The sequence below is a fragment of the Drosophila takahashii genome, chromosome 3L (genome assembly GCF_030179915.1).
Source record: "Drosophila takahashii strain IR98-3 E-12201 chromosome 3L, DtakHiC1v2, whole genome shotgun sequence".
Taxonomy (NCBI): Eukaryota; Metazoa; Arthropoda; class Insecta; order Diptera; family Drosophilidae; genus Drosophila; species Drosophila takahashii.
The window spans coordinates 34,520,985-34,545,817 of record NC_091680.1 but is presented as its reverse complement, the minus strand read 5'-3'; the positions used below and the strand labels follow the sequence as shown (position 1 = coordinate 34,545,817).

At 40.6% G+C, this 24,833-nt stretch overlaps 1 protein-coding gene and 1 long non-coding RNA gene across 5 annotated transcripts in view; one reads left to right on the top strand and one right to left on the bottom strand.

Annotated features, from left to right (window-relative positions):
- Nucleotides 1-24,833, top strand: part of LOC138912833 (uncharacterized) — a 216,800-nt gene that overhangs the window by 64,881 nt on the left and 127,086 nt on the right. The window contains exon 3 of one of the 4 annotated variants that reach the window (XM_070214305.1): nucleotides 14,665-15,825. The exons of the other annotated variants lie outside the window; for them this stretch is intronic. Within the exon in view, the coding sequence (XP_070070406.1) occupies nucleotides 14,665-14,705 (41 nt within the window). The 3' untranslated portion in view covers nucleotides 14,706-15,825. Of the gene's footprint in view, nucleotides 1-14,664; nucleotides 15,826-24,833 lie in introns of those variants that run through there. 4 annotated transcript variants of the gene reach the window in all.
- On the bottom strand, nucleotides 16,449-19,670 carry LOC138912834 (uncharacterized). The gene is made up of 2 exons (XR_011418401.1): nucleotides 19,217-19,670; nucleotides 16,449-16,704 (listed from the first exon to the last, which is right to left on the bottom strand). It is a non-coding gene; the product is annotated as an uncharacterized lncRNA (long non-coding RNA).

Sequence of the window (24,833 nt, the reverse complement as noted above, 5' to 3'; positions counted from 1 at the left end):
AAGTCAAAACTAACATTACACCTACAAGATACTAGCACAATATAAAAGAAATCCAAAAATTTCGACTGAAATCAATGTTTTGATACATAAAAAAAACAAAGCCTGGAAGTCTCTCCTTTACTGACTAAAATTAAAATACCATTTAACGGGATGCAGAGGATGCATTCTATGTGAAAAGAACGCCCAAAATCGGTATAGAAAACCCGTGGCGTCCAAGTAAGTTTTATTTTTGATCAAATAAAATAAAAATCCAAAATAATTATAATCATTATTTTTTAGTTTTATTTTTTCCGATCAGAAATAAAGATTAAAATGGATAGATTAACTAAAGAGGATTACTATGGTGTTTTCCTTTTATTGCGTACGTCGATCCTAAGTGCTTTATTTTTTGGTTCAAAAAATGGATCAATAATCATTCCTTACGGTCAATGGTAATTTTTAATTGTAATATTGTTATTTATGTAATATTGTATACTTGTAAATAAATATAAAATAAAAAAAATCCATGCTTCGTTCTTGAATTATTAAACCTATGTTATGTGCGAAAACCATAATTAAATACAAAACTCGCAAATTCCACCAAGTTGTTTACACTAGGTCAGATGACGATAAGCGTTTATTCGATAACCGGTCATCGACTACTCGTGAGTCCAGGGAGTCGGGTCACTGAGTCTAAAATGAAACTGGTTCCCTAGACCGGATGACTCCCAAATGAACCGAAGTTTTAATTCGAAAAAGTGGTTGAGTGGTTTTTGGCGAAGAGAGACTTGGAAAACAGCAAAGGTGAATTAAAGGGCGAAAATCAGTAGGCGCAGGGGGTACTATTGGCCGAGATTTTTCAAATTTAAAAAATTCTAGTTTCTACCAGTGAGTTAAAAAATTAAATATACAGTGGCGGACAAAAGTCTACGGACGACCCCCTTTTTGGGAGTTCACCCACTCCTATTGCTTTTACGGGAAAAGTAATAATGCAGTTTTGTTCTTAATGTTATTAATATACAGAAACCAAAATTTTATTCTTATTCATAAAAAACTTTAAAAGTTACGGACGAAAAACTTAAAAATGGCATAGACAAAAGTCTACGGACGATTTTTTACATAGAACTTTCAAAATTTTCGATCCAAAATTACCTAAGCCTGCCTAATAATTTGTATGCCCAGGCCTTATGGTGGTAAAAACAATTGCCGAAAAGCATAAAACAGCAGCCAATTCTTCAGGATATGCGCCGTATGCTTGGGATCATTATCCTGTTGGTGGATCGAGATGGTTCCGAGGCATTATTTGTCCACAGATGCCTTCAAATTATGTTCAAATATAGTCTTATACTGAGAACGAACCATAATACCCTCGACGATGACCAAATTTCCTACTCCCGAGGCTTCAACTGTTCCCCACACCATGTCACTCCCACCGAAGTGCTTTACGGTCCAAATTAGTACTGTGGTGGAAGTATGGTTGGAAAGTCTTGGTGTGGGGATCAGTTGAAGCCTCGGGAGTAGGAAATTTGGTCATCGTCGAGGGTATTATGGTTCGTTCTCAGTATAAGACCATATTTGAACATAATTTGAAGGCATCTGTGGACAAATAATGCCTCGGAACCATCACGATCTACCAACAGGATAATGATCCTAAGCATACGGCGCATATCCTTAAGAAATATCTGCTGTTTTATGCTTTTCGGCAATTGTTTTCACCGCCATAAGGCCTGGGCATACAAATTATAGAGCAGGTTTGGGTAATTTTGGAGCGAAAATTTTGAAAGTTCTATGTAAAAAATCGTCCGTAGACTTTTGTCAATGCCATTTTTAAGATTTTCGTCTGTAACTTTTAAAGTTTTTTATGAATAAGAATAAAATTTTGGTTTTTGTATATTAATAACATTAAGAACAAAACTGCATCATTACTTTTCCCGTAAAAGCAATAGGAGTGAGTGAACTCCCAAAAAGGGGGTCGTCCGTAGACTTTTGTCCGCCACTGTAAGTTTGGTGTGAGTGAAGTTACAAATTTAATGAATTCCAGAGTATTCCGGAGAGAATAATCCTGGATCAGGAACGTGCAATTTTGTGAAGGAAGAAGACAAATTTTCTCGGTGGGGTAATACCCTTAGGGCTCTCTAGGACTCTATCCTAGTGGAATTTCGCAGTCTTTCTGCGTTGCGCAGTTTTTTGAGTACTACAGCAGTCTGAACCTCACTCAGCTGAACGCCAGAAGCGGCACCTACTGTACGTCTGGGTACAACTGAGAGATTTTTACGCCCCCCAGCAGCAGCCTGAATCTCATTCGGCTGAGCGACAGAAACGGCGCCCACTGTACCTATGGGTATGGTCGGCTCCGGATTGGTTGATACCGCCGGATCTGGAGCCTGACATTCAGATACAGGGGCTACAGGGACAGGGACTACACTTGAACTAGCAGTATCCATTGCCACAGGTGGTTCACTTACCCCTGTGTCACCAGAAACTGCAGCAGCTACCAAGTTTGGATTTAAAGAGGATTCAACACTCGCCTTTACTGTCGTTGAGCTAGCTTTTTTGCGTTTGGGCGACTCGGTTAATAATTTTTTATTATTAAATTGTTCACATACGGAATTAAATCCATCATTGAGCTGTTTAAAAACTCGTGAAAGATTACATAGGCCGTCTCGAGTCTGCCTCATAAAGCTGCTCATCTCAACTGCCAAATCCCTGCAGGGCTCACATACCCACATGAGACCAATCCGCATTTCAATAAAGTCTTTAACTCTGCCAGTAAATCCTGCACATTTAGAATGCATCATTGCTTCGCAGAGCCAACAGTAAACAAAAGGGTCATTAGATGCAGTCCTACAATTTTTCTTAGTACAGATAAGGGTCATTATAAGAACAAGAAAGGAAGCTACCTTCGGCCAGCCGAAGCTTATATACCCTTGTAGATAAAAGAATAGTCACTCGGTGCAGTTCCAGGGATTCCAGATTCAGCGTTTCGATTTATTTCAATTTTGTTTTTAAGTAGTCAAGAATCAAAACGCCTACTTCCTACAAAGTTACAATGAATTTTCTTATATTTGTTTGGGAGCCTTAAGATATAGTGGTCCGATCCGGCTGGCTCCGACATATGTACTACCTGCAATAGAAAGAAGACCTTCGGGAAAGTTTCATCGCGATAGCTTTAAAACTGAGAGACTAGTTCGCATAGAAACGGACAGACGGACAGACGGACAGACGGACAGACGGACATGGCTAGATAGACTCGGCTATTGGTGCTGATCAAGAATATATATACTTTATGTGGTCGGAAACGTCTCCTTCACTGCGTTGCAAACATCTGACTGAAATTATAATACCCTCTACAAGGGTATAAAAATACGTTAGAGAATAAAGAGAATAAAATAAAAAGTATATAAAAGTATAAAAAAATACCTCAAGTAAATTTGGCACTGGGATCAAATTCCAAAACCACAAAATCACAAAAACACAAAAAGTATAAGAGCGCGAGATCGCGAATTAAATCGAAAGAGAGCGCGAGAGAAAAGTCTTCTATCGACTGAGCGTGGCTTGTGGGGCACCAAAACAACTCAACGCACGAACAGTTAAATGTAAAGCAAGCAAGAGAGAGAGAGACTATGAGAATATGTCTACAAGAAATTCGGAAGGTTCAGAGAGAGTGAAATTACAGTTATAATAGAGCGGCAGAGAGAGAGAGAGAGTAAGAGTAAGAGAGAGAATATAAGAGCCAATTTGAAGAGTGCAAATTACACTAACAAAGCCAAGATATTAAATAAATCAAATGGAAATGTTAAAATAACTATAACCACGTACCCGTAATCTGGGAGATCTATGAAAGTCACTAACACGATTGTTAGGCTAAACTTTGTTAGTAAATAAACACAAAATACTTGCGGAAATAACACAATATAAAACAAAAACTCAGAGCACAATGGTAAACACAACCGTTCACAAGCGACGCTAAATCGACGCTGTCGATTCACAAGCATCCATGTCCTGACAGCAGTTGCGTTAAGTAGTAGTCCACCTGTCCATGCTTCCGTTCCAGCCATCTCTGCAGTTCTGGGATAAGCTTATACGTCCATCGTCCTTTGCTACTTTGCACCCACCTCTCTAAGTTCTCTGTACCGCTTCCGTAGGGATTCAGCAGTTCCGATTTCTGTGCTACCTGCTCGCATCTCAACCGATTCCAATGCCAGCAGGTCAATCGGTATAACTCCCGATATTACCAACGCCACGTCATTGGATACACGCAGGGCACACAATCTCTGCAATGAGTCCTTGTGGGACTCCCCCGCTCACCGTGTGGGTCGATTGCCCGGAATCAGTTTCGCATAGGAGCAGGCGGCCTTCGAAGTAGCTCGCTATTACTCTCTGTATATACATTGGAACATTAAGGTTTCTCAATGCATTTAGTGTGTGGTCCCAGCTAGCGGAGTTGAATGCGTTTTTAACATTCACCGTTGCCGCTATGAAGTACTGCTTAGTGCCGTACAACCACCTTTTCCCCTCGATGGCTTTATTTGCGATTTCACACAGTTTACCGACGGCATCGATGGTAGAAAGTCCCTTCCGAAAACCATACTGCATCTCTGAGAGGCCGTTGGTTTCGACAAGGGCACCTTCTAGCCGGGAGTGGATTATTCTTTCGAGAATTTTACCCACCGTATCTAGCATGCAGAGTGGCCTATATAAAGAAGGCTCCTCCGCCAGCTTGTCCCCCTTTGGTATGAGTACCAGCCGCTGTTGTTTCCAGCGACTAGGGAACACACCTTCTGTTAGTAATGCGTTATAGATGTCAACATACTCCTTTGTGTTTGCCTTTATGGCAATTTTAAGGACTTTGATCGGGATGCCATCTGGTTCCTGTGCCTTCCCACCGGGAAAATTCCTCTGGAAAATAACATATTTTCAAGAGGTTTCTCCATAGAAGCGGAAGGGACTAAACCTCATTCACCCCTTACATTTCTTCCATCTCTGGTTTCAATATACACGGGGGTGACACAAAAAGTAAGGGGGAAATGAGGTTTCTATCTGGATCTCTGGCAGAAGAATGCAGGACAAAATCCACTGGTTTTTCGACTTCCCGCATTATAGATTTTCCACACGTACCCAGTTATGGTTTTCCTCCACTTGCAATATCTGTTTTTCTACACCCTCCCAGTTTTGGTTTTTCCAGACCCTCGCAGTTTTGGTTTTGCACTGCTTTGCAGTATCTGATTTTCCACAATAAAAATCATGTTTTTTGTAATATTTGTTTGTGTATTTATTAATAATATTTACAATCGAAGCATTGGAACTACAAATTTTTAATGCCTGAAGCATTCCCGGGTTTAACTTGGCCGAATGCAGTACTTAGATATCCATTTCTTGTCTGTCTTCTGAAAATATCAAACATAATTTAGATATGAATGTAAGACCAGGAATAATAATAAGAGTAATTACCATTATTAGGTCTCCGCACAAAATTAAAGGATCTCTCCAGAAATTATGCCTGGTTTGCCATGGCCGATCATTTACCCTCTGTTCAGTTGTTTTATGTCGGGTATCTATATCAAAAACTATGAGAAGAAAAAACAAGAAAGGAAGCTAGCTTCGGCCAGCCGAAGCTTATATACCCTTGCAGATCATTCCTATTAATTAAAAAATCGCAAAAATGTTAAATTTTCTAATATTACTCATTAATTTTCCGATCGTTCCTATGGCAGCTATATGATATAGTCGTCCGATTTTGATCAAATTAAAATTGAAATTCGGAAATATTTAAAAAGAGTCATATCCTAGAGTAGAAGATAATACAATAAAAACCAAAGAAGCTAGAATTTATTTCCTATTACTTTTCCATTAATTTACCGATCGTTCCTATGGCAGCTATATGATATAGTAGTCCGATTTTTTAAATATTTAATTCGAAATTTAGAAATATTTAAAAAATAACATCCCCAAAAGTAGAAGGTAATATTTCAAAAAACACCGAAGCTAGAATTTTTTTAACGTTTTCTTTTCTGATCCTTTCTATGGGAGCTATAAGATATAGTTGTCCGATCCGGTTGGTTCCGACATATATACTACCTGCAATAGAAAGAAGACTTTTGGGAAAGTTTCATCCCGATAGCTCAAAAACTGAGAGACTAGTTTGCGTAGAAACAGACAGACGGACAGCCGGACAGACGGACGGACAGACGGACATGGCTAGATCGACTCGTCTAGTGATGCTGATCAAGAATATATATACTTTATGGGGTCGGAAACGTCTCCTTCACTGCGTTGCAAACTTCTGACTGAAATCATAATACCCTCTGCAAGGGTATAATAAAATATGACAAACGCAGGCGCAACACTTCTGGTCCCAAGAAGTCTCAGTCGGCCTGGCTGAAATAAATATAATATTTTGATTAAGTTAAACAACTAAGTTAGTACTGAAGTACTATTTATACAACCATTTAATGAACACCTCACACCATTTACCACTGGTAAAGATTAAAAACATTTCAAGTGTCACTGAAATGCAGAATTTGTGTTGAAGATAGCATCCGGAGGCGTATATTTATTAATGGCGAAAATATCTGTGATACTAACCTTTGTAACGCTGAAATAAAGGTTATAAAAAGACAAAATTCATTTTATCACTCACCTTTTTATTGTTTTTTAGATTAAAATTAACTATTTTCACTTTTTTTTCCACTTTTTCCAACAAATTTAAAAATGATGTGACCCTGCATTATATTCTTGATAATACCATACAAAATGCAGATGAATGTGGTATAAATTTCGTTGTAAAGTTGGGTCACACTTTGGCGCCGAATAAATATTTAAACAATACTTTTCAGGGACCGTAATCATTAAAGGTTACGTATATTATAGGTATATTAGGCATTTTTCGTGTTATCAATACCACCAACACGAATTTTTATATTTTAACAACACTTAAAAATGGCTTAGGCCACGATCTGACGATCAAATTATTTTATTTCACAGAAAATGTTTAAAAATATAAAAAACAACAATAGTTTTCTTTGTAATTTAATGTAATTCCTTGATAAATGTGATCAAATATTTTAATCGTCTTACCGTGGCTTTTCTCTATAATTTGGTTGAATCCCACATTCATCCTTATTATTATTTGAAAAATGTTGAGTAAAATAAATTAATATTATCATTATAGACATTATGATAATAATGTTATATAGTTTAATTTTTTTGATTAACAATTATTAATATTTTTTCTACGACTTTTAAAATTACTAAAAATTAAAACTAAATGTGAGAACAAGTCTTTTGGTTTTGGTGTAAATCATAGGATTTTTTAATATTATAAGTTGGTGATTTTTTTGTTAAAAAATATTATAATCGTAGTGCCACAGAAATCACACAGCGCATAAATGGCCTGATATTGATGCTACTCAGAAACCCACCCTCATTTAACGCTCAGAAATTATCTATCCCTACACCGCCGCCTGCAAAAAGGAACAGGATTTCAAGAACACAAAAACCAACTTCTCACATTCCCGCTGGGTTGTCGTCCAGTATTGTCTTCAATACCCGGAGGACTTCTTCGGCACTTGTGAGCTTTATGCTCGCAGTGCTCACAATCTGTGAGGTTCACGCCATACTCTCTTTCCACTATCCTTTTTAGGGCGACTGGGCATGTCGGCGATAGCCTACTAAATACCCGAAGCCGTTTTGTGACGAGTTTATATGCGAAGCCCCATGGGTTGGAGTCTATTTCTTCGCATATGTATGTTCCAAATTCAGATCCCATTGGTCAGGTGAAGCCTGCAGAGGCACTCGTAAAAATGTCATAAGGCCACGGGCCTTATGACACTTTTTAGTGTGTCATAGCGTTATGACACGCACCCATATAACAAAGGCTGTGGGAAAAACAAACACAAACAATAAAAGGCAAAAATTGCCTTTTCACTAATATACGTTTAATAATAGCCAAAACATGTATCGCTCCAGTGCTTTTCTATGGAATATAAGTTTTTTTTTAAATTGTGACATGATCAGCCAAAACAAAATTAAGGTTGTATTCAATTGCATAGCCAGGTACATATTCAACCTACCACTAAGAAATTATGTCTCGGAATTTTCACAAAAAATAATGTCGACTTTAATGAATGAATAAAGATGCGGAACTTAATTTATCTCCATAAAATTATTTTCGGCAAAATTATGGACGGCAGTCCATGTAGTGACGAAGCGCACCAGGAGAGTGAAAATTGAATTGAAAATCTGCTGTGATGGTCCGATCATAATGAGTGATACACCAGTCGAAAGGTATCGCAAAAACTAACAGGATTGCATACCAAGACTTTAAAAAAGTCAATTGGCTTAGGAGAGAGAGCGGTGAAAGTGAAAAAGTGAAAGTTTCGAAATTTCTGACCTGTTGAGGCCGGTGGGGAAAAATGCCCCACGCAATGTTATGGTTGTTTTCCTATTTAAAATACCCGTCGAATTATAAAATCCGACGCTCCGTTCAAAAGTTATAGCCAAAAGAAGATTTTCTTCTTCTTCCCAAAATTAAAATTTAATTCTGTTTGTCAGTTTGTGCGCTTGTCAGTCTGTCCCAAAACGATGGTTTAAAGTCCTGGAAATTTTATATGGTGTTACAGCTCGATATAGGAAACATTAGTTCTACCACTTTTGAAAAAACTCGCTAGTTTAGCGCGAAAACTACCATAAATAGCGAATATTGGGAAGATCGTAACTAAAGCCACAGACTTGCACTATACCTCGTTGTAAAGATATTTTAAAATACTATAAATACTTCTGAACGTAATTTTTCTAAATAGAACATTTTAATTATAGCAAAATGTAAATTAAAACGAACACGGGAGAGCAGGAATAGTGCTTTCTCTTTCTTACACGTTGCGTTGTTGTTGCTTGATGCAAAGTTGCTAAACTAAAAATTTTGTCTTTACTAGTAGGTCTTGCAAATACAAAAATTTTATTTTACCACTTCGTGAAGAATTGATGAAGCAAAATGAGGATAATTATTTTTTTCGGAAATCGCGTGTATTCCGGCGTACAAAATTTTTTTAATTTCAAAATTCCATAAAAAAATACTTAATTTTAAATTTAAAAATTTTTAAAAATATTTTTCTGAAAGACATGATGATATTCCACAAAGTTTCATACCAATTATTAAAATAACTTAAACGAGTCTCAAGTGATGCACATATGAAAAATCTGAGCTAATTTACAAAAAAAAATTTTAAAAATAAACGGTAAGAGTTAAAAAAAAATAAAAAAAAACGATCCTTATATTTCAATTTCTGAGATTTGACCCAAATGGGCCTGATTTCACTGGCATTACATTTTTTAATGATAACGGCACAACTCTGGTATAACAAAGTAAAATAAAAATCGGCCCGCCTTAGCAAACTATTCCGGCTTTTTTCTTCTTCACTCCTCACAGGCTTTTTTTATTGCAGCGTGCCGAATGAGAAAATTTTAGAAAGTGTATGTAATGACGAATGTAAAAATTTTTCGTCACAAATGTTGATATCAGAACTTTTGTTTGTTGAAGGTGCGATCGTCACTAGTTTTTTACCTCGTTAAGAGGTGTTTTTGATTGATATCAGAAGTTTTTGTTTGTTTACTTTTGCTCTCACAGGAGCTAATATATACATTTAAATTTAAATTGGTCCATCTGTTGTGGCCGGCCTATCGATACTAATATCGAATGTGGGCGCAGGGTGGTCACCCGGCTTATCGATGGCAATCTCTGGGAAAAAGCAGGGTTGCTTAAATACCAGAAATAGGACTGGCTTGACCTGGTCACCCGAATGTTATCCGGCCGTTGACCCGGAAAATTCGAATAACGGAGACCCGGAATTCGGGTTGACGGTAGGGAATAGGGAATAGGCTGATCAGAACGAAAGTCACGGTCAAGGGCGTTACGTCTGCTGCGCTCACACAAATTTTTCCATGTCTCGCGTTGCACGTGCAAAAAAAATATTGCATAAGTCTAAGAGTGAAAAGGCGGGTTAAATTATTTATAAAATATTTGCAAATCTAATTCGAGCAGCAGCAGCGCGCCAGTGACACCAAATTAAATTAAAGAAATAGTTCGGTCATCAAATACGGAAAAAACCAGAAACCAGGACTTATGTGGAAGATCTCCTGGGAAGCCGGTGCAGGGCAAAAATAAGGTGAGTGGTCTGAGTCCAGGAAGGAGGCCGGATTTAATGGGCTCTCTATTCCAGACCTGACCAGACCCAGTGAGCGAATTATTTTAAGGACCCAGATCCTGAGCTGCCAAGTCAGAGGACACGATTTTGAGCCGTATCTGGCGTGAAGATTTCCCTGGCCAGCATCAGGAGTAAAATTTGATTTTTTTTCGTCGTGGAAGACCGACACGCCTTCAAGTGGCGGCAACGGGAGCCTTTCGGCTTCAGTCCATTTTTTTTTATTATTAGTTTTAGTACAATTGAAATTTTGTTTTTATATTGTCTTGTTCGTCTTATTTATTATTTTATTTATTCAATTATTCGTGCTATTTATTATCTCCATTTATTTATTTATTTCATTTATTTATTCACCAACCAATTATTCCTTGTCAATTTACTTATATTATCTACATTTATATGTTATCTACATTTTTATACCCATACTATCTACATCCCTATTTACACATACAATGTACATCTTAAAAAGTGGGTTACAAAAGTATTTTCCTTAAGGGGATCTCTGAACCAGTGCCAGTTATGTTGTCCCAAATTTTGTTAATTTAAATATCTGTGCTTAAGTGAAAAGTTTCCACCTTGAGAGCTCTTACGGTAGGATTAGGAACAAGCGTAAAAGAGAGTCGTAAAGAAGGGATTTGGCGAATAGGGTTCAAAGGTAAATGTTATATATTGTCAACCGAATATCTGTTTTCTATTCCTCCATTCTATACTCTGTTAGTACTTTAAGAATCTGGCAACTCTGTAAGCTTTCCATACAATAAAGCAGTCTGAAATAGAACTCAACGAGAACACAACATATTGGCGACGAGGAAAAAAGTGAAAAATTTTGTCGAAAGATAAAAACGGTTAAATCGCATAAATCGTGTCGAGTAGTCGTTGATTTTCATCAAGATGCCGGCAGATGATGATTTAATTCAAGCAATTCTTGCTCAACAGCAAGCATTTACAAAAGACATTATGGAACAGCAACAAAAATGGATGCAAGCAATGATGGATAGAAACGCTTCTCCAGGGCAGGGTGATTCAAGCCACACGGGTGAATTATCTTCGTGTCCTCCATTCCACAAATTCGACAAAGACAATCAAAACTGGGAGTCTTACCTTGAACAGTTAACCCAGCATTTCAACGCGTATTCGGTTAGTGCAGAAATTAAGCAAAAGGCTTATTTTCTTTCATGGTGTGGCATAAATATATTCGAACTATTGAAAAATCTTTTCGGGAGCAACAATTTGAACACGTATACATACATGCAACTCACAGACAAGTTAACAGAACATTTCACAACAAAACGACACGTTGTTGCTGCTCGCTATGAGTTTTTTAAGAGGGAGATGAAACATTCACAAACGCATAGAGAGTGGGTAGCCGACTTGCGCGGGATCGCTCGGGAATGCCAATTTGTCTGTAATACCAACGGTTGTTCTTCTAACTATGTAAATGAAATGATTCGAGATCAGATCATAGTACATACACCATACGATGCCGTCCGTGCATCTGCTCTTCAGAAGTCCCAGCCAACTCTTGAAGATGTGCTTATAGTTGCAGAAACCTATGAGACAACTACAAAAACCGTGGCAGCCCTCAAAGAAACAGTATCAAAGCAAGACCCAATAAACGCAGTTCACACCTATGCAAAGAAACCATTCCTTGGTGGTGGTGAAAGTGATGCCAAATCAAACAAAAGTTCGCTAAAATCATGCTCTGGTTGTGGACACAATCATGCTAGAGAGAAGTGCAAGTTTCGCGATGCCGTATGTCACAAGTGCGGTAGAAAGGGACATATAGCTGTTGTATGCATGTCAAAGCAAGACAAAGGTAAATGGCAAATGCAAAAAAGTCGCAAATCCGAAGCAAACGAAATCGAAACGATTGAAGCTGTAAACAGTGTTACAGGTCAAGTCAAGTGTCAGCAGAACAAGATTCTTATAGATCTTGAAATACACGGCAAAGTGATATCATTCCAAATGGATTCCGGAGCCACAGCGTCCGTGATCAACGCCACTACATACGCGCTGTTGAATAAGCCAAAATTACTCAAGTGTTCCCGAGTATTACATGCGTTTGGTCATACACCAATACCATTGCTTGGGGAGTTGCACACAATTGCAAAGTGCGGTGAAAAAGAGAAGCAAGTGGTCATAATCGTTGCGAACATTGAGACATCAAACAATCTATTTGGCATGGATTTATTCAACATTTTCGGCTTTGATATCATGCAAGTATCAAACGTTCAAGAGGTGCACGAAGACGAATTAAGTGACCTTTGCAGCACGTACAACGAGGTGTTCGAACCAGCCATGGGTGTCATAAAAGACTTCAAAGCAAGTGTATTTTTAAAACCGTCAGCAACACCAAAGTTTTTCAAGAGCCGTCAAATTCCATTTGCACAGATGGACAAATTCAGAGCTGAGGCAGACAGAGTTACACAAGCCGGAATTTGGAAGCCGATCAAATTCAGCAATTGGGCATCCCCAATTGTGCTAGCACCAAAACCAGGTGGCGCTATTCGCATATGTGGCGACTTTAAGCAAGCAGTCAACGCACAGATCGATGTTGAACAGTACCCACTACCGACAAAAGAGGCTCTGTTTCACATAATACGTCACGGAAAGCAGTTCATCGATTTAAAGGATGCCTATCCTCAAATGGAACTGGATGAGGATTCAAAAACTATCATGGTCGTCAACACACCCCTTGGCCTATTTCAATACCAGCGCCTTCCCTACGGAATTGCCAGTGCTCCAGCGATCTTCCAAAGGTATTTGGAGCAGCTTCTAAAAGGAGTAGAAGGATGTGGCAACTACTTAGATGACATCATCATCTCAGCACCTACAAGCGAGCAACATCTAAAGCGAATCGACCAAGTACTCAGTATTCTTCGGTATCAACGGATACAACGGTATCAGATGCAAAAAGGAGAAATGCTTCTTTTTTAAGGACGAAATAGAGTACTTAGGACGAAGAATCAGCGCTCAAGGGATTCTTCTAGACAGCTCAGGCTTGGAGGCTGTTAAATTGTTGCGTGCGCCTTCTAATCTACAGCAATTAGAAGCATTCATGGGTAAAGTTAATTACTATTGCAATTTTATACCAAATTATTCTCAGTTGGCCGCTCCTTTGAACCAACTTCGTAGAAAAAACGTAGCATATCTTTTTGGGCCGCAACAACAACAAGCTTTTACAGCCCTGAAGTCCCATATTATCAACGCGACTCAGCTAGCTCATTTCGATGAAAACCTACCACTAGTCCTTGCAACGGATGCATCATCTTTTGGTATCGGTGTAGTCCTTTCGCATATACAACAAGATGGCAAGGAGAGACCTATTGTTTTCGCATCAAAAACGCTTGACAAACATCAGGTTAAATACAGCCAAATCGAAAAAGAAGGACTTTCTATAATATTCGGTGTGAAACGTTTTCACCAATATTTGTACGGCCGAAAGTTTACCCATATAACGGATCACAAGCCACTTGTAACGATTTTTAATCCAGGCAAGCATCTTCCTTTAATGACGTCAAACAGGCTACAGCGCTGGGCCATCATTCTCATGGCTTATAACTTTGAAATACAGTATCGATCTACATCTGCTCATGGCAACGCAGATGCCTTATCGCGCCTTCCCGTGGGCATGGATCCGGATTTCGACAGAGAAGAAGAAGCCTGCCACATCGTAATGGAACTGTCACCACCGATCAATTCTGAGATCATTCGCAACCACATCGACAAAAACAAACTTCTAAAACAAGTCTTACGGTATGTTACTGTAGGATGGCCAGAAAAACTTCAGCAAGGCGAGGAAGCATTATCACCATACTTTAATCGAAAATTTGCCCTCACGATCAACAAAAAATTGCTTTGCCTACACACAGATGCCAGTCGTGTAGTAATCCCAGTAACACTTCAAGCGCATATCCTGAAGCTGTTACACGAAGGACGTTGGGGCATTGTTCGAATGAAGCAGTTAGCTAGACAACATGTTTGGTGGCCTACGATCGACGCAGATATTAAAAACCTTGCTCAGTCATGCAGCATCTGCAAAAGCAACAATCCTGCTCCTCCAAAAGAGTATCAGAGTTGGCCTTCAGCAACAACAGCGTGGGAGCGAATTCATATCGACTTCGCCGGCCCAATATTCGATTCCATGTGGCTAATCTGCGTAGACGCTTACTAGCAGTTCCCATTTGTAGTTCAAATGTCGTCCACTACAACCGCTAACACGATCGCTGCACTATCATCGATATTCGCCATCGAAGGATATCCAAAAACCATGGTCAGCGACAACGGTCCGCAGCTTACGGCTGACGCCTTCGAGGAATTCTGCACACTTCATGGAATAAAACACATAACCACAGCACCGTTCCATCCGGCATCCAATGGATTAGCAGAGCGTTTTGTTCAGACGTTTAAATTCTCAGTCAAGAAAAACCTTAATACCGTCTTTACCAGTCCGAGTAGCAGTTACTAAATATCTTGCTTCTTACAGGTTCACTCCCAATTCCTACGGAAAATCTCCCGCAGAGTTAATCCATGGTCGTCCAGTCCGTACCGTACTAAGTCAACTTTTCGAGCAGCCTGTCGAAGCCAAGCAATCGGTTACCAAGTACGTCTCAAATCAAATGGTCTACGCTCGTAATTATGCAAGGGGAGAAAAGTGGATTGAAGGTTTTATCGACCGTCCAATTGGAAAAATGCTTTTCATGGTTCGCACCGCAAATGGTTATATCAAGCGCCATTTCAACAAGCTAAAACCGAAATTGACAGCAAGCAGCTCCATTGAAAAACCTCCAGAGTTCTGGTGGGTCCCGGATATTCCGCAAACATCTTCAAATCAATCACCACAGCAACAAGATCAACCACCACTGCAAGAAGATCAACCGGTAACTCCGCCAGCCGTTCAGCAACGTGATCCTGAACCTGAGCCACCTGAGAGCTCCACATCATCTAACCAACAACAAAGGCAAAAACAAACAGCACGACTTTCATCCGGCATTCCTGTTCGCCAAAGTAGTCGTGTTCGCCAAGAAGTAAATCGTTTTAAGCCCAAGGATTTCCGAAAACCTAAAAATCCTATTCGTTCCTAATTAAAGGAGGAGATGTGTTATATATTGTCAACCGAATATCTGTTTTCTATTCCTCCATTCTATACTCTGTTAGTACTTTAAGAATCTGGCAACTCTGTAAGCTTTCCATACAATAAAGCAGTCTGAAATAGAACTCAACGAGAACACAACAGTAAACCCTAAATGTATCTCATGATTTTGTATAATAAACGTTAAGTTATGGCAGTAAATATGGAGTAGAGTTAATTGAATGGTAGGAGAAGCCACGTAAGGATGGGTATGTAGGAAACAGTAAGGAGGATCAGGAAAATTAGGGGCGGCTGCGGAATAAGTTTGCTCAAAGCAGTTCGCAAGGTCGGGAGGGATGAGCATGTGACCTCCAGTCCAACAGGATGGTCCAGACCAGGTCAAATACCAGTAGTCCAGTTCGTGTGTAGGGAATTTGAATTTAAAGGTGAGTTATTATGTTACGGTGCAGAGGATGGTGTTGTATAACGTCGGTTTCATATAAATGTGAGTCCGGCGTTGATTTCTGTGAGTGTGTGATCGGGCAGGGTTCGGGGAACCACGGCCCTGAACAGCTGAGCTAGCTTGGAGAACCCGAAATATCACGCAGGACCAACAAGGTTCATAACAGATGGCGCCCAATTTAAACGGCAGCACTGTGAACTCCACAGTAGAAAAACAAAAAAAAAATACAAATTACGCCTGCTTTAAGAAATCCTTTTTGGACAGAGCAGTTGCTCGCGAGACTGCTCGGTATTGAACAGGAATCAAAGACCAGGATGTAAATAAAGATATTAACTTATCAAGGTTCATATATCCTTGAGCAATTATCTCTAGCTCACAGCGGCGTCACCCACTCGGCACAGGACCAGTGTAGATTTGCGATCGTTGTGATATTGTGTGATAATTCCTCAACTGTGATATAGATCGGTGATATAGCTATAAGTAGTTAGAATAAGAAGTATAAAATACATAGACAAGACAAGGACAGGATATGGCAGAAACCGATGACTAGGTCAAGATATAATTTCGAGGATCTATTGCGATCGGTGAAAGCGAAAATGGCCAACTCCGACACTGTGCAAAAGAAAATTGTTAACAGTATGCGTAGACGCTTGGCGGACAGACAAAAGACGGATTTAGTTAGGCAAATATATAAAACATTGCGTCTTGTTGTAAGGATGAAAGTGGGAGATATATCTTTTAAAAAAATAAATTAGTTTAATTAAACTGGTCAGAAGATACAAAAATAGATTAAAAATGTAACGCAAATGTAAAACTAAATGTCATAACTAATTCTATTTGTTTCCTTTCCGTAAAATAACTCTCCAGCATCCGACGTCCAGTTCATGGTCAAATATTAGTCCAATGTTCTGCTGCGGTCGAGGTGTAACCGGATGTCCTTTGCTCTCACAATAAGGGAGGAAGTAGCTTCCGGATTGGGAAAGAGATTATACCTAAGAGAAAGGAAAAGTAATTAGAATTGGGTAAAGATTTGGGATTTCTTGACTATGAGTCATCAATTAAAATTGATGATTTAAACAGTCGACGAAACCAAGTGTTTTGTTGTGTTTAATAGGAAATGGCTACTTATTGGTATTTGGTAGGTTAGTATTGATTCTTTTTTACTCCTTCATCCGGAATTTAGTGGACTTCCTTCTCCAATTTATTTGTGAATAAATTGATAGGAATTCCGTCAATAATTGAAGCTGAATTAGTTTCTTTTTTGTATTCTATACGAGTCATTTTTTTTTTTATTGTTTTGGGTTTAACTCGATTTTGAAAACCCATGGGCGGTACCCGTTTGTCTACAATGAGCGATCAAGAAGAGAATTTAGAGCAAGAACAAGGGCGGGAGAGAATGGAGGATAGAAATCGACTTAGCGCACAACAAAGAGGAATTTTTCCAAGGAGCTTGAATCTGGACGCTGCATCTACACCTTATGGAACCTATTCAAACATCCAGCTAGACCCAATAGCGGAGCAATATAGCGCCGAAAATGAGGCAGCTCGCGGCTCTTTCACCAGAGGGGAACTACAGCAGTTGATTTTAACCTCACAGGAGCAGATAAAAGTGGACTTGCAGCGCTTAGTGGATGTCCGAATCGACGAGTGGGCGGTCAGTAAGGCGATGGAGGCATTAAAAACTGCGCTAATAACAGCACCAGTGCTACGACACCCGGAATTTTCAAAACGGTTTTATGTACAATGTGATGCCTCAGACTTTGGAGTAGGGGCCGTACTGTTTCAAATGGAGGAGGATGGCGGAGAAAAGCCTATTGCGTTCTTTTCTCAAAAGTTAAACCCATGTCAGGCGAAATACAGTGTGACGGAAAAGGAATGTTTTGCGGCTGTCTTGGCAGTGAAACGTTTCCGGCCGTATATAAAGATGATGCCATTCACAGTTATAACGGATCACTCTAGCCTAAAATGGCTTATGTCATTGAAGGATCTGAGTGGCAGGCTGGCAAGATGGTCCTTGAAGTTTCAGGCGTTTGATTTCCTTATTGAGCACCGCAAGGGCTCAGAAAATGTCGTGGCTGATATGCTCTCTCGGGTAGTAGAGGAAGTGGAGGCTGAGGAGAATGACGGAATCCTGGGTTTTGAGACGACAGAGTTTGAATCACCGGAATACAAGGAATTGAGGGAGGATGTAGAGGCCAATTCGGATAAATTACCGGACGTAAAAGTAGTCGACGGATTTATATTCAAACGGACGCAGGCACGCAACGGGGAATCAGAGGCGGAGGAGAACAGCTGGAAGCTTTGGATCCCAGTGGCACTGAGCACAACTCTGATTGAGCAAGCTCATTCTCCACCCAATCGAGCTCATGGAGGGGTCGCGAAAACGCTGTTTGACTTGAGACGACGTTTTTACTGGCCGGGAATGGTTACGGAAGTCAGGCGGTTTATCCGAAGTTGCCAAGTTTGCAAAGAAACGAAGGCCACAAACAGACCACCTAGGCCAGGGCTAGGAGAGGAGACAGTGACATATCGACCTTTCCAAAAGCTGTATATAGATTTTTTAGGGAAGTATCCTCGTTCAAGAAGTGGTCACTCATACATATTTATTGTGGTAGATCATTTTTCGAAGTTTGTCTTCCTTAAAGCCATGCGAGAGGCTACAACAGCTGCAGTAGTGAAGTTTTTGACTGGGGAAATCTTCCATATATTTGGCGTGCCGGAGACTCTTCATTCGGACAATGGAAAGCAATTTGTGGCAAAAAAAAATAATGCAGAGTTATGGAATTAGACACACAAAGACGGTCGTTTACTCTCCTCAGTCAAATGCGGCTGAACGGGTGAACCAATCAGTCCTGAACGCAATCAGAGCGGTTTTGGAGGAAGATCACCGTGATTGGGACCTATACCTGCCAGAGATAGAAACAGCGCTCAGAAGTTCAATTCATCAGGCCACCGGTACCACGCCATATTTTGCGCTGTTTGGGCAGCATATGTTCACTAATGGAGCGGATTATCTATTGGCACGGAAGCTGCATGCTCTAGAGGACAGCGAAATCAACAATCTGGGACAGGGAGACAGGTTTGCATTGTTGCGTGAGTCAATCCGAAAGAATATGCATGGAGCACATGAAACCAGTGCACGGTATTACAACCGAAGCAAGCGGCAAGTGACGTTTAGGCCAGGGCAAGAAGTTTTTAGGAGGAACTTTGCTCAAAGTGACTTCGGGAAGAACTTCAATGCAAAATTTGCCAGAAAGTTTGTTAAATGCAGGATACGGAAGCCAGTGGGCAACCACATGTACGAAATCGAGGACCTGACCGGAAAACTGTGTGGAACATTTCATGTCAAGGACTTGAAACAATAGGGTGAGGAGTCCGAGATATCCTAAAAGGGACATGTAAAGAGGCAACCTAAAACCAGGAGGAACTAGCGACCAACGAAGAGGATCTAGAAGAGAAAAGGAGCATAAAACTCGTACTGGAGATGGTGACTTCACCGCTCACCTGTAACACAGGCCAGGACACAGGGCAGATCATCCGTCCGGATTAATGCGCATCCATTGTGGCCAGAGTTAATCCGGTAGCTGTGGGCGTTTTCTCTCGTTGGGCGCTTAAGAAGGTGCTTCGTTGTCCTGCGTGGTCGCAAATCCGTGGGTTGAAATTATCCGGGTTTGTGGCCAGTTTTTCACTGCCAATTCTCTTGTTTTAGTTCTTTTGTTTTGATTTTGTTGTTCATTGTCAGTGTGGTTGTTGTGGCCGGCCTATCGATACTAATATCGAATGTGGGCGCAGGGTGGTCACCCGGCTTATCGATGGCAATCTCTGGGAAAAAGCAGGGTTGCTTAAATACCAGAAATAGGACTGGCTTGACCTGGTCACCCGAATGTTATCCGGCCGTTGACCCGGAAAATTCGAATAACGGAGACCCGGAATTCGGGTTGACGGTAGGGAATAGGGAATAGGCTGATCAGAACGAAAGTCACGGTCAAGGGCGTTACGTCTGCTGCGCTCACACAAATTTTTCCAAGTCTCGCGTTGCACGTGCAAAAAAAAGATTGCATACGTCTAAGAGTGAAAAGGCGGGTTAAATTATTTATAAAATATTTGCAAATCTAATTCGAGCAGCAGCAGCGCGCCAGTGACACCAAATTAAATTAAAGAAATAGTTCGGTCATCAAATACGGAAAAAACCAGAAACCAGGACTTATTATCTGGCGTGAAGATTTCCCTGGCCAGCATCAGGAGTAAAATTGATTTTTTTTCGTCGTGGAAGACCGACACGCCTTCCAAGTGGCGGCAACGGGAGCCTTTCGGCTTCAGTCCATTTTTTTTTATTATTAGTTTTAGTACAATTGAAATTTTGTTTTTATATTGTCTTGTTCGTCTTATTTATTATTTTATTTATTCAATTATTCGTGCTATTTATTATCTCCATTTATTTATTTATTTCATTTATTTATTCACCAACCAATTATTCCTTGTCAATTTACTTATATTATCTACATTTATATGTTATCTACATTTTTATACCCATACTATCTACATCCCTATTTACACATACAATGTACATCTTAAAAAGTGGGTTACAAAAGTATTTTCCTTAAGGGGATCTCTGAACCAGTGCCAGTTATGTTGTCCCAAATTTTGTTAATTTAAATATCTGTGCTTAAGTGAAAAGTTTCCACCTTGAGAGCTCTTACGGTAGGATTAGGAACAAGCGTAAAAGAGAGTCGTAAAGAAGGGATTTGGCGAATAGGGTTCAAAGGTAAACCCTAAATGTATCTCATGATTTTGTATAATAAACGTTAAGTTATGGCAGTAAATATGGAGTAGAGTTAATTGAATGGGAGGAGAAGCCACGTAAGGATGGGTATGTAGGAAACAGTAAGGAGGATCAGGAAAATTAGGGGCGGCTGCGGAATAAGTTTGCTCAAAGCAGTTCGCAAGGTCGGGAGGGATGAGCATGTGACCTCCAGTCCAACAGGATGGTCCAGACCAGGTCAAATACCAGTAGTCCAGTTCGTGTGTAGGGAATTTGAATTTAAAGGTGAGTTATTATGTTACGGTGCAGAGGATGGTGTTGTATAACGTCGGTTTCATATAAATGTGAGTCCGGCGTTGATTTCTGTGAGTGTGTGATCGGGCAGGGTTCGGGGAACCACGGCCCTGAACAGCTGAGCTAGCTTGGAGAACCCGAAATATCACGCAGGACCAACAAGGTTCATAACAGATGGCGCCCAATTTAAACGGCAGCACTGTGAACTCCACAGTAGAAAAACAAAAAAAAAATACAAATTACGCCTGCTTTAAGAAATCCTTTTTGGACAGAGCAGTTGCTCGCGAGACTGCTCGGTATTGAACAGGAATCAAAGACCAGGATGTAAATAAAGATATTAACTTATCAAGGTTCATATATCCTTGAGCAATTATCTCTAGCTCACAGCGGCGTCACCCACTCGGCACAAGACCAGTGTAGATTTGCGATCGTTGTGATATTGTGTGATAATTCCTCAACTGTGATATAGATCGGTGATATAGCTATAAGTAGTTAGAATAAGAAGTATAAAATACATAGACAAGACAAGGACAGGATATGGCAGAAACCGATGACTAGGTCAAGATATAATTTCGAGGATCTATTGCGATCGGTGAAAGCGAAAATGGCCAACTCCGACACTGTGCAAAAGAAAATTGTTAACAGTATGCGTAGACGCTTGGCGGACAGACAAAAGACGGATTTAGTTAGGCAAATATATAAAACATTGCGTCTTGTTGTAAGGATGAAAGTGGGAGATATATCTTTTAAAAAAATAAATTAGTTTAATTAAACTGGTCAGAAGATACAAAAATAGATTAAAAATGTAACGCAAATGTAAAACTAAATGTCATAACTAATTCTATTTGTTTCCTTTCCGTAAAATAACTCTCCAGCATCCGACGTCCAGTTCATGGTCAAATATTAGTCCAATGTTCTGCTGCGGTCGAGGTGTAACCGGATGTCCTTTGCTCTCACAATAAGGGAGGAAGTAGCTTCCGGATTGGGAAAGAGATTATACCTAAGAGAAAGGAAAAGTAATTAGAATTGGGTAAAGATTTGGGATTTCTTGACTATGAGTCATCAATTAAAATTGATGATTTAAACAGTCGACGAAACCAAGTGTTTTGTTGTGTTTAATAGGAAATGGCTACTTATTGGTATTTGGTAGGTTAGTATTGATTCTTTTTTACTCCTTCATCCGGAATTTAGTGGACTTCCTTCTCCCATTTATTTGTGAATAAATTGATAGGAATTCCGTCAATAATTGAAGCTGAATTAGTTTCTTTTTTGTATTCTATACGAGTCATTTTTTTTTTATTGTTTTGGGTTTAACTCGATTTTGAAAACCCATGGGCGGTACCCGTTTGTCTACAATGAGCGATCAAGAAGAGAATTTAGAGCAAGAACAAGGGCGGGAGAGAATGGAGGATAGAAATCGACTTAGCGCACAACAAAGAGGAATTTTTCCAAGGAGCTTGAATCTGGACGCTGCATCTACACCTTATGGAACCTATTCAAACATCCAGCTAGACCCAATAGCGGAGCAATATAGCGCCGAAAATGAGGCAGCTCGCGGCTCTTTCACCAGAGGGGAACTACAGCAGTTGATTTTAACCTCACAGGAGCAGATAAAAGTGGACTTGCAGCGCTTAGTGGATGTCCGAATCGACGAGTGGGCGGTCAGTAAGGCGATGGAGGCATTAAAAACTGCGCTAATAACAGCACCAGTGCTACGACACCCGGACTTTTCAAAACGGTTTTATGTACAATGTGATGCCTCAGACTTTGGAGTAGGGGCCGTACTGTTTCAAATGGAGGAGGATGGCGGAGAAAAGCCTATTGCGTTCTTTTCTCAAAAGTTAAACCCATGTCAGGCGAAATACAGTGTGACGGAAAAGGAATGTTTTGCGGCTGTCTTGGCAGTGAAACGTTTCCGGCCGTATATAAAGATGATGCCATTCACAGTTATAACGGATCACTCTAGCCTAAAATGGCTTATGTCATTGAAGGATCTGAGTGGCAGGCTGGCAAGATGGTCCTTGAAGTTTCAGGCGTTTGATTTCCTTATTGAGCACCGCAAGGGCTCAGAAAATGTCGTGGCTGATATGCTCTCTCGGGTAGTAGAGGAAGTGGAGGCTGAGGAGAATGACGGAATCCTGGGTTTTGAGACGACAGAGTTTGAATCACCGGAATACAAGGAATTGAGGGAGGATGTAGAGGCCAATTCGGATAAATTACCGGACGTAAAAGTAGTCGACGGATTTATATTCAAACGGACGCAGGCACGCAACGGGGAATCAGAGGCGGAGGAGAACAGCTGGAAGCTTTGGATCCCAGTGGCACTGAGCACAACTCTGATTGAGCAAGCTCATTCTCCACCCAATCGAGCTCATGGAGGGGTCGCGAAAACGCTGTTTGACTTGAGACGACGTTTTTACTGGCCGGGAATGGTTACGGAAGTCAGGCGGTTTATCCGAAGTTGCCAAGTTTTCAAAGAAACGAAGGCCACAAACAGACCACCTAGGCCAGGGCTAGGAGAGGAGACAGTGACATATCGACCTTTCCAAAAGCTGTATATAGATTTTTTAGGGAAGTATCCTCGTTCAAGAAGTGGTCACTCATACATATTTATTGTGGTAGATCATTTTTCGAAGTTTGTCTTCCTTAAAGCCATGCGAGAGGCTACAACAGCTGCAGTAGTGAAGTTTTTGACTGGGGAAATCTTCCATATATTTGGCGTGCCGGAGACTCTTCATTCGGACAATGGAAAGCAATTTGTGGCAAAAAAAAATAATGCAGAGTTATGGAATTAGACACACAAAGACGGTCGTTTACTCTCCTCAGTCAAATGCGGCTGAACGGGTGAACCAATCAGTCCTGAACGCAATCAGAGCGGTTTTGGAGGAAGATCACCGTGATTGGGACCTATACCTGCCAGAGATAGAAACAGCGCTCAGAAGTTCAATTCATCAGGCCACCGGTACCACGCCATATTTTGCGCTGTTTGGGCAGCATATGTTCACTAATGGAGCGGATTATCTATTGGCACGGAAGCTGCATGCTCTAGAGGACAGCGAAATCAACAATCTGGGACAGGGAGACAGGTTTGCATTGTTGCGTGAGTCAATCCGAAAGAATATGCATGGAGCACATGAAACCAGTGCACGGTATTACAACCGAAGCAAGCGGCAAGTGACGTTTAGGCCAGGGCAAGAAGTTTTTAGGAGGAACTTTGCTCAAAGTGACTTCGGGAAGAACTTCAATGCAAAATTTGCCAGAAAGTTTGTTAAATGCAGGATACGGAAGCCAGTGGGCAACCACATGTACGAAATCGAGGACCTGACCGGAAAACTGTGTGGAACATTTCATGTCAAGGACTTGAAACAATAGGGTGAGGAGTCCGAGATATCCTAAAAGGGACATGTAAAGAGGCAACCTAAAACCAGGAGGAACTAGCGACCAACGAAGAGGATCTAGAAGAGAAAAGGAGCATAAAACTCGTACTGGAGATGGTGACTTCACCGCTCACCTGTAACACAGGCCAGGACACAGGGCAGATCATCCGTCCGGATTAATGCGCATCCATTGTGGCCAGAGTTAATCCGGTAGCTGTGGGCGTTTTCTCTCGTTGGGCGCTTAAGAAGGTGCTTCGTTGTCCTGCGTGGTCGCAAATCCGTGGGTTGAAATTATCCGGGTTTGTGGCCAGTTTTTCACTGCCAATTCTCTTGTTTTAGTTCTTTTGTTTTGATTTTGTTGTTCATTGTCAGTGTGGTTGTTGTGGCCGGCCTATCGATACTAATATCGAATGTGGGCGCAGGGTGGTCACCCGGCTTATCGATGGCAATCTCTGGGAAAAAGCAGGGTTGCTTAAATACCAGAAATAGGACTGGCTTGACCTGGTCACCCGAATGTTATCCGGCCGTTGACCCGGAAAATTCGAATAACGGAGACCCGGAATTCGGGTTGACGGTAGGGAATAGGGAATAGGCTGATCAGAACGAAAGTCACGGTCAAGGGCGTTACGTCTGCTGCGCTCACACAAATTTTTCCAAGTCTCGCGTTGCACGTGCAAAAAAAAGATTG